Here is an 11741-nt window from a genome sequence, read left to right as displayed (position 1 = left end):
TAAACACCTTGATGAGCTCTTTATCACCAGAAAAAATGTGTTAATAATGATTCTATTGTAAAAAGTGTTAGATTTGATTTTTGAAAAACATATTTAGCTACAGTACATGTAGTCAAATAATTTTTTGCATCATATACAAAACGTAGATATTCATATAAAGAAATTGAATAACATAATGTCCACACAACAATGCTAGCATACACAACTTTGTGTATTTATCTGCAAATAAGCCCATTGTCCTGTAATAAGCCCATTGTCCTGTGATAAGCCCATCCATATATATCACAGTTCAGTAGAAATGCCAACAGATGCTGTCTCATTGTCCTGTGATAAGCCCAACCCCCTACTTTGAGTAGAAATTACGTGTTGTCCTCCTGGGCTTCTTTTAGGATAAATATGGTAAGCAAAGTATAAAATGTCTTACGTATCACAGATGTTGATCAATACCAATCTAAAGAAGGGGCAATCAAAACTAATAATTAGGCCATTCAATGTCCAATACTGATATCACAGAGCACACAGAACAGTTAATACAGGCACCTACCATGGACCAATATTAAACTGATCACATTTTAAAGATATCTTACGGATCAATTGATACAAATTGTTATATTTGTATTTTATAATAATGTTTTGACTTGATCTAATCCATAGTAATAACAATTACAAGATGAGACTTACATAAGCAAGCACTATTAAACACTCACTCACAATGAAATCAAACTGATAAGAAAAAGTTACTTTGTCAAAATATTATCACAGATCTGCACAAACTGGGTCTCAAAATAATATCACAGATCTGCACAAACTCAGGGTCTCATTTGAACGAAAGTCATGTGAATTGATAAATAAAAAAGTATATAACTATAAATTTTTAAAAAGCAAGTTTGTAAAAAATAACAATCAACATCTTCTTTGTAGAAGAAATATAAAATATACTTTTATAACCGTTCAGGTCTGATATTGATAGAACCTTTTCATTTTTTTTGGAACATAATTTTTCATCAAATAATCATTCCCGTTTGAAATTACTGAAGTATACTTTGGAATATTTCAATGAATATCTTCAGTCTGGGTTTGTCAATCTTGACATTTTCATCCCGAGAGCCTTTCATGATTTGGGTAAATAACCAGATTACGGAACAATCTTTTCAAACTATTCAAACATAATTCTATTTTTTCTAAAAAAGCGCATCCTTTATTTCAATAATGGAATTAACCTTTTCATACATTTGAAGGCAGTTTTAAAGCGATCATTCATTTAGAGGAAATAAATAAATCCCTTTAAGAATTCTTCACCAGTACATGTTACTAATTAATGGTGTTGACAAAGATTCATTTTCCATATCCCGGGTATTATAAAAAATAAAAATAAAAAAAATGCATCAGATAAAAAATTTGAAGACATAATCATAAACTTAATGAACTGATTTTTTTTTTCAATAAAGTTGACTTTACTTTTATCATAAAGGATAAAAAGAAATCTGCTTTTCACTTTCTCAGCAAATTATTCATGAACGTTCTCTCAGCAAAATGTGTATGGAGGGTGTAAATTATGAATACAAGTCCTAGAGTTTCTAAAGTTACTGAGCAGGAGCCTCTTTAGAACTCTCCTGTGTGGGAGGTTGGATAGGTTGAACACGGATACGTGGGTCGACATAAGATGAGCGTGTTGTGGTCTCCCAGCTATTGTAGACAGCTTTAGAAGAGTTACTATCAATTTCTGGCTGGTGTCCAGGGAAAGCATGGCTGTGACGGGCTGAAAAAAGGATTATCATTATTATAGTTTATGTATTCTTATACAGTAAAACCCTGTTGTAATGCCACCCGTTAAGCCACCAAACCCGCATACCGCCATTAATTTACTCGGAACGAATTTCCCCAGCGTTAATGCACCCATTGTAGCGCCAAAAACGCATACCGCGAAGATTTTTTTGTTATTCTGAACTAAACATTTTTTTTTTTAAAGTACAAGTTGGATTGGTGTATGAACACTTGGGTTTAAAACTGTAAACCTGGTATATCACCAAACTAGTTATACCGCCAAAATCACAGATGACAGAAGGTGGCGGTATAACAAGGTTTTACTGTACATATTATATAAATCCTGTTACACTGCAGAACATCAAGGAGAAGGCTAATATGCGTGACCTTCGTCAGACCTAGGTTAGAATACTGTAGCTCCCTCAGGAGTCTTCATGCTCAAAACAACATAAAAACAGAAGAATCAGTGCAAAGGTAGGCAGCAAGATATGTAACCAACACACCACACCGACGATACAGTATTAACAGTGTTACAAGTCTTCTATACAGAGAGCCTGGGAATCACTGGACGAATGACAGAATAACCAACACACAACACCACACAGACGAGACAGTATTAACAGTGTAACGAGCCTTCTATACAGAGAGCCTGGGAATCACTGGACGAACGACAGAATAACCAACACACAACACCGACGAGACAGTATTATCAGAGTTACAAGCCTTCTATACAGAGAGCCCGGGAATCACTGGACGAATGACAGAATAACCAACACACAACCCCACACAGACGAGACAGTATTAACAGTGTAACGAGCCTTCTATACAGAGAGCCTGGGAATCCCTGGACGAACGACAGAATAACCAACACACAACCCCGACGAGACAGTATTATCAGAGTTACAAGCCTTCTAAACAGAGAGCCTGGGAATCACTGGACAAAAGACGGAATAACCAACACACAACACCACACACACGAGACAGTATTATCAGTGTTACAAGCCTTCTATACAGAGAGCCCGGGAATCACTGGACGAATGACAGAATAACCAACACACCACACCACACAGACGAGACAGTATTATCAGAGTTACAAGCCTTCTATACAGAGAGCCTGGGAATCACTATACGAACGACGTAATAACCAACACTCCACACTGACGAGACAGTATTATCAGTGTTAGGAGCCTTCTATACAGAGAGCCTTGGAATGACTGGACAAACAACAGAATAATCAACACACCACACCGACGAGACAGTATTATCAGAGTTACAAGCCTTCTATACAGAGAGCCTAGGAATCACTGGACGAATGACGGAATAACCAACACACAACACCACACAGACGAGACAGTATTATCATAATTACGAGCCTTATATACAGAAAGCCTTGTAATCACTGGACGAACGACGAAATTACCAACACACAACACTGACGAGACAGTATTATCAGAGTTACAAGCCTTCTAAACAGAGAGCCTGGGAATCACTGGACAAAAGACGGAATAACCAACATACCACACCACACAGACGAGACAGCATTATCAGTGTTACAAGCCTTCTATAACGAGCCTTATATACAGAAAGCCTTGTAATCCCTGGACGAACGACGAAATTACCAACACACAACACTGACGGGACAGTATTATCAGAGTTACAAGCCTTCCATACAGAGAGCCTGGGAATCACTGGACGAACGAGCGAATAACCAACACACCTAACCACCCAGACGAGACAGTATTATCAGTGTTACAAGCATTCTATACAGAGAGCCTGGGAATTACAGAGAGCCTGGGAATCACTGGACAAACGACGGAATACCCAACACACAACACCACACACACGAGACAGGATTATCAGTGTTACAAGCCTTCTATAACGAGCCTTATATACAGAAAGCCTTGTAATCACTGGCCGAACGACGAAATTACCAACCCACACCACTGACGAGACAGTATTATCAGTGTTAGGAGCCTTCTATACAGAGAGCCTTGGAATGACTGGACAAACAACAGAATAATCAACACACCACACCGACGAGGCAGTATTATCAGAGTTACAAGCCTTCCATACAGAGAGCCTGGGAATCACTGGACGAACGAGCGAATAACCAACACACCTAACCACCCAGACGAGACAGTATTATCAGAGGTACAAGCCTTCTATACAGAGAGCCCGGGAATCACTGGACGAATGACATAATAACCAACACACCACACCACACACACGAGACAGTATTATCAGAGTTACAACCCTTCTATACAGAGAGCCTGGGAATCACGGGACAAAAGACGGAATAACCAACACACAACACCACACACCTATACGAACGACGTAATAACCAACACACCACACTCACGAGACAGTATTATCAGTGTTTCAAGCCTTCTAAACAGAGAGCCTGGGAATCACTGGAAAAATGACAGAATAACCAACACACCACACTCACGAGACAGTATTATCAGTGTTACAAGCCTTCAATACAGAGAGCCTGGGAATCACTGGACAAACGACGGAATACCCAACACACAACACCACACAGACGTGACAGTATTATCATAATTACGAGCCTTATATACAGAAAGCCTTGTAAGCACTGGACGAACGACGAAATTACCAACACACAACACTGACGGGACAGTATTATCAGAGTTACAAGCATTCTATACAGAGAGCCTGGGAATCACTGGACAAACGACGGAATACCCAACACACAACACCACACAGACGTGACAGTATTATCATAATTACGAGCCTTATATACAGAAAGCCTTGTAATCACTGTACGAACGACGAAATTACTAACACACAAAACTGACGAGACAGTATTATCAGTTTTACAAGCCTTCTATACAGAGAGGACGAATGACAGAATAACCAACACACAACACCACACAGACGTGACAGTATTATCATAATTACGAGCCTTATATACAGAAAGCCTTTTAATCACTGGACGAACGACGAAATTACCAACACACAACACTGACGGGACAGTATTATCAGAGTTACAAGCCTTCCATACAGAGAGCCTGGGAATCACTGGACAAAAGACGGAATAACCAACACACAACACCACACACACGAGACAGTATTATCAGTGTTACAAGCCTTCTATACAGAGAGCCTGGGAATCACTGGACGAATGACAGAATAACCAACACACCACACCACACAGACGAGACAGCATTATCAGTGTTACAAGCCTTCTATACAGAGAGCCTGGGAATCACTGGACGAATGACAGAATAACTAACACACCACACTGACGAGACAGTATTATCAGAGTTACAAGCCTTCTATACAGAGAGCCTGGGAATCACTGGACGAATGACGGAATAACCAACACACCACACTGACGAGACAGTATTATCAGTGTTACAAGCCTTCTATACAGAGAGCCTGGGAATCACTGGACGAATGACGGAATAACCAACACACCACACTGACGAGACAGTATTATCAGTGTTACAAGCCTTCTATACAGAGAGCCTGGGAATCACTGGACGAACGACGGAATAACCAACACACCACACTCACGAGACAGTATTATCAGTGTTACAAGCCTTCTATACAGAGAGCCTGGGAATCACTGGACGAACGACGGAATAACCAACACACAACACTAACGAGACAGTATTATCAGTGTTACAAGCCTTCTATACAGAGAGCCTGGGAATCACTGGACGAACGACGGAATAACCAACACACCACACTGACGAGACAGTATTATCAGTGTTACAAGCCTTCTATACAGAGAGCCTGGGAATCACTGGACGAACGACGGAATAACCAACACACCACACTCACGAGACAGTATTATCAGTGTTACAAGCCTTCTATACAGAGAGCCTGGGAATCACTGGACGAACGACGGAATAACCAACACACCACACTCACGAGACAGTATTATCAGTGTTACAAGCCTTCTATACAGAGAGCCTGGGAATCACTGGACGAACGACGGAATAACCAACACACCACACTCACGAGACAGTATTATCAGTGTTACAAGCCTTCTATACAGAGAGCCTGGGAATCACTGGACGAACGACGGAATAACCAACACACCACACTCACGAGACAGTATTATCAGTGTTACAAGCCTTCTATACAGAGAGCCTGGGAATCACTGGACGAACGACGGAATAACCAACACACCACACTCACGAGACAGTATTATCAGAGTTACAAGCCTTCTATACAGAGAGCCTGGGAATCACTGGACGAACGACGGAATAACCAACACACCACACTGACGAGACAGTATTATCAGTGTTACAAGCCTTCTATACAGAGAGCCTGGGAATCACTGGACGAACGACGGAATAACCAACACACCACACTGACGAGACAGTATTATCAGAGTTACAAGCCTTCTATACAGAGAGCCTGGGAATCACTGGACGAACGACGGAATAACCAACACACCACACTGACGAGACAGTATTATCAGAGTTACAAGCCTTCTATACAGAGAGCCTGGGAATCACTGGACGAACGACGGAATAACCAACACACCACACTGACGAGACAGTATTATCAGTGTTACAAGCCTTCTATACAGAGAGCCTGGGAATCACTGGACGAACGACGGAATAACCAACACACCACACTCACGAGACAGTATTATCAGTGTTACAAGCCTTCTATACAGAGAGCCTGGGAATCACTGGACGAACGACGGAATAACCAACACACCACACTCACGAGACAGTATTATCAGTGTTACAAGCCTTCTATACAGAGAGCCTGGGAATCACTGGACGAACGACGGAATAACCAACACACCACACTCACGAGACAGTATTATCAGTGTTACAAGCCTTCTATACAGAGAGCCTGGGAATCACTGGACGAACGACGGAATAACCAACACACCACACTCACGAGACAGTATTATCAGTGTTACAAGCCTTCTATACAGAGAGCCTGGGAATCACTGGACGAACGACGGAATAACCAACACACCACACTGACGAGACAGTATTATCAGAGTTACAAGCCTCCTATACAGAGAGCCTGGGAATCACTGGACGAACGACGGAATAACCAACACACAACACCACACCGACGAAACAGTATTATCAGAGTTACAAGCCTTCTATACAGAGAGCCTGGGAATCACTTGACAAACGACGGAATAATCAACACACCACACCACACCGAAGAGACAATATTATCAGTGTTAGGAGCCTTCTATACAGAGAGCCTGGGAATCACTGGACGAATGCAAAATAACCAACACACAACACCACACAGACGAGACAGTATTATCAGTGTTAGGAGTCTTCTATACAGAGAGCCTGGGAATCACTGGACGAATGACGGAATAACCAACACACAACACCACACAGACGAGACAGTATTATCAGAATTACGAGCCTTCTATACAGAAAGCCTTGGAATCACCGGACGAACGACGGAATAACCAACACACCACACCAACGAGACAATATTATCAGGGTTAAGAGCCTTCTATACAGAGAGCCTGGGATAGGAATCATTAGACGAACGATTGAATAACCAACACACCACACCGAGGAGACAACATTAACAGGGTTACGAGCCTTTTATACAGAGAGCCTGGGAATCACTGGACGAAGGATTGAATAACCAACACACCACACCGACGAGACAGTATTATCAGGGTTACGAGCCTTCTATACAGAGAGCCTTGGAATCACTGGACGAACGACGGAATAAGAGCAGCTTCGTACTTCTATATAAACAAAGTCTGACCATCCAACCCCAATCGTAAGGGTCAGTCCCAGCTCCCTGATGCCATACCAAACAGATGTAGGTAGACACTGGGTACATAATTTTAAAAAATGAACTTTTTTGACACTGTCATTATTTTATAAATGTGCAATCAGTGTGATATCCAAAAGGACGTTGCTGATTAAAGACCAGAACACATATTTTTCCCATTCTACAATCCTCACTCTGAGAACTTTTGACAGTAACTTACCTTTTAAATGTTTTAGTTCCTCTGGTACTTTGTAAGGTTGTCTGTTGTAGTTGGTACCATACGTTGGCTCAAAGTAGTGGTTATACTGAAAATAAAAAAATACCAGGGTTGCATGTGTAACTAGAACCAAAAATTTGTTTCAATTTAATTTAATTTAATTTAATATGAATGAATAAAGGCTTAAACCATCTAGGTCCATACCAACACATAATATGTAGGAATGTCAATAACAGCATTATAAAATGGTTCCTATCAAACTCCCTATATAATCAACATGTACAGGTCCTCCCTATATAATCAACATGTACAGGTCGATTGTTCCACACTTTTATTACTCTAATTTAGTCTAAATGTGAATAGAGTTTGTGATACATTGTTTTTTGTAGATTTTGTTTTTTTGGCCTTGTGTTCTCTCATATATTATAATTGGTTAATAGATTGGACGCGACTCTTTCATCAAATAGATTCTTAATTATTTTAAAAACTGTTATTTCTTTCAATGATGGGAGTTGTAGTACTTTCAGGCGTTCGGTCGATCCTGATACAAGTTTGGTAGCTCTCCACTGAACACTCTCTATTAGTTGTGCGCTTGCCACATTTTCCAAATGTAGTTTTATTTTAATAATGCCTTGTACAAATGTTATAAACATGGATTCGTCTATATATCTGAAGGATGCCAAGGACTGAATTGGCTTATTAACAGAATTTTGCATGTGTTCTAAAGTCTTTCTAATAATTAGGAGAAAACAAAGTAACCATTGATAAAGTGATCAAAGAAAAGGATTTGGGAGTGGTATTTGACAATAAACTAAAATTTAGTGATCATGTAAACGAATGTTTCTCCAAAGCCAACAGAATCCTCGGACTGATATTTCGAATCTTCACATTTATAAATAAAGACATGTTTATCCAATTGTTTAAAAGTCTGGTGCGGCCACACTTGGAATACGCCACTTGCCAATGCTTAAGAAAGATCAAATTGCCATTGAAAATGTTCATCGCAGGGCAACAAGACCCCTACCATTCTTAAAAGGACAATCCTATAGTGATAGGCCTCGTACAATGGGTCTCCCCAGTTTAGAATATAGAAGAATGAGAGGAGATGTCGTACAACTCTACAAAATCATAAATGACATTGACGTTTTGGACAAAGCTAAAATGATTAAAATGGCTACATTGGTACAACAAGAGGAAATTCCAAAACTTTTCAAGAGAAGAATGAGGCTCAACGTAACCAAGAACCTGTACAGTAGTAGGGTCGTGGACGTGTGGAACTCTCCCATATAAAGTTGTAGAGGTCACTCCCTGAACAGTTTTAAACCCAGGCGAAATTTGTCCTTACATGCTACTCACAACCAGACACAAATATAGAACAGTATCAAGATGCGTCTCAAGAAGATGGACCAGCTAATACATCGACGTTGACACTACATGAAAACTAATATCATCCACCGTTACACCTAAACTTTTTTCACTGGTATTAGTGTAATTCCTGTAGGAACTCTATCTAAATCAGAGATTTATAACGATAGATATAAATCTCTGATTTAGATAGAGTTCCTACAGGAATTAGTAATAGTGGTAAAGCTGTAATTCTAGGGTAGCTTTCTCGCTATATTCTGTCCCATGAGTTGATAGTTTCAGTCATCACAGATTGTTTCTTGGTAAATGGAGTACTTTATGTTTATTTGAGTGGAATTTTAATAACCATGTAGTCGAATCATACCACTTTCGGAGTTATATATGAATTATATGATCTGATGACTAATTGTAGAATTTCTGGTTGTCAGCAATAATTAATCTAAAACAACAAAAACGTTGTTGATGTTTTTCCTTTCAGGACAAACAATGCCACAGGATACTTTGAAAGGTGTCTGTAATGAAATGTTCAAGTTCTTAATCGGGGCTGTCTGAACGACGGNGGGGGGGGGGGGGGGGGGGGGGGGGGGGGGGTATTTTAATTCCCTCGGGTAGCGAAACGCGGAGTAAATCCGTATTTATATATTTAAGTTTACCTGAGATGGCAGTGGTTTCGCCTCTTTTAATTTTTCTACGTCGAACCTTTGCTCATTCCAGTTTCCTACAAGTGTGCTGTTTGCAAACGAGTTTTCCTTATTCGTGCATCGCCAACCAAACTGATCAAACTTTTCAATATCGTGAGTGTGTGTCCAGACTTCTCCCAGTCCACTCGCTCTGACCATCGCACGGAATGGAGGTTCTTGTTCCATTGCAATCGTAGTTTTATCTATGAGTCTTCAAATAATCAAAAAGTTTACAAACACTGTAACAGTAAACACGCGAAACGTGAAAACACAAGGGTTCCGGATATCATGTGACGAAGCGTGATTTGTTGCCGTAGTGATAGAGGTCATCACCTTTGCATTTCGGAACAGCTTGGATGAGATCCCTTAATAAAGATGTATTCCGAAAAGCTCGTCTTGATTTTTTCCCTATTTCAGAAAATCTACTTTCTAGTGTCAATCTTTCAAGTGTAGACCCAGGTTATCGCTCAAAGGCATGGAATTATTACTTGTATACCAAAGGCAGATAACCCCAGACATTTTATTAGAAATTGGAGGCCTATATCATTGTTAAATATTGTTTACAAAATCGCATCAGGTACTATAGCTTATAGGATTAGAATTGTTTTGGACAAGTTAATAGATATAGGGATCAAACTGGTTTTCTTTCAGGGTGGTATATATACATGTAGGTGTAAACACAAGGCCCATATATGGTGTAATGCAATATAATGAAGAAAAGGATATTCATGGAATGTTGTATTATTGACGGTAGATTTTGAGACAGCTTTTGATTCAGTGTCTTGGGTTTTCATTGATAAAGTCTAAAATTTCTTTGGATTTGGTAAAAGTATTTCATCTTGGGTTAAAAAATTACATAAAAATGCTTATTCAGTCATTAATCAGGGCGGTAATTTGTCGTCTTCTCTTAATATTAAACGAGGTTGTCGTCAAAGGGACCCGATCTCCCCATATTTATTTATACTCTGTTTTGAAATTTGGCCCTCAGATTACGAAATAATGATAACATTCAAAGTATAGAAATTGATAATTGTCCAATATTATTACCCAATATGCAGATGATACCTCACTTATCTTAGATGGATCAGAACAATCTCTAAGAGAAGCAATTGGTGAACTTAATGAGTATGCCAAAATTTCGGAGTTGAAAATTAATGTAAAAAAACCACTAGTAGTTTGGATTGGTAATAATTTTTTTAGTGAAGAAACCTTTTTACCGAATCTACAGCTACAGTGGGGTAGAAGCAAATTTACACTTTTGGGAATTGAGTTTAGTGTAAATCTTCATGAAATTCCAAGGATGAATTCTGACAAAAAATCTAACTAATCTTAAAATCATTACTAAAAACCTGGAGTAGAAGGTCTTTAACACCTATTGGTAGAATTCATATAATTAAATCACTGCTGGTATCACAGTTTAATCACCTTTTTGTTTCATTTCAAAATCCAAATGAAAACTTTCTGAAGGAGTTGAATTCTATCCTGTTTCAATATTTATGGAATGGTGGGTCAGATAAAATCAAGAGAGATGTTATCATTTAAGACTACGTGAATGGAGGACTAAACAGGATTAATATAGATGCTTTCATTCCATACTACCGCGGGTTAGATCGTTATCTAAGTCAGTAATACCACTGAAAACTCATACTGATACTGATTCGCTAGCAAATTGTGGTAGTGAATATGTACAACTATGCAATAATAACTGTAAAAACCAATTATCATTTTTTGTATTTGTTTTATTTTTCAGATTTTTTTTTTATACAATGCAAAGTACATTTGTAATAGCTGAAAATCTCACACACACTAATCTCGCTTCCACTTTCACACACACAATTATCGATTGTCATTTTAATACATTTTTCCAATGTTTACATTTACATTGCATTTGTATAAGGAAAGCAGAAAAAGGAAAGGTTAATAAAAAGAAAAATAGACAGAGGATGAAAAAAAGACAAGGACAA

General features: G+C 39.1%; 1 protein-coding gene across 1 annotated transcript; it reads right to left on the bottom strand.

The window, feature by feature from the left end:
• Positions 1 to 360: 360 nt before the first annotated feature.
• Positions 361 to 10096, bottom strand: LOC110442003 (UPF0686 protein C11orf1 homolog). The gene is made up of 3 exons (XM_021485382.1): positions 9751 to 10096; positions 7736 to 7820; positions 361 to 1759 (listed from the first exon to the last, which is right to left on the bottom strand). Exons 1-3 carry the CDS (start codon positions 9961 to 9963, stop codon positions 1584 to 1586), a joined length of 474 nt encoding a protein of 157 aa, XP_021341057.1. The 5' UTR covers positions 9964 to 10096; the 3' UTR covers positions 361 to 1583.
• Between the last annotated feature and the right edge of the window lie 1645 nt (positions 10097 to 11741).

Source organism: Mizuhopecten yessoensis, unplaced genomic scaffold (genome assembly GCF_002113885.1).
Source record: "Mizuhopecten yessoensis strain PY_sf001 unplaced genomic scaffold, ASM211388v2 scaffold716187, whole genome shotgun sequence".
In the NCBI taxonomy this organism is placed as follows: Eukaryota; Metazoa; Mollusca; class Bivalvia; order Pectinida; family Pectinidae; genus Mizuhopecten; species Mizuhopecten yessoensis.
This window is presented reverse-complemented; position numbering and strand designations above follow the sequence as displayed.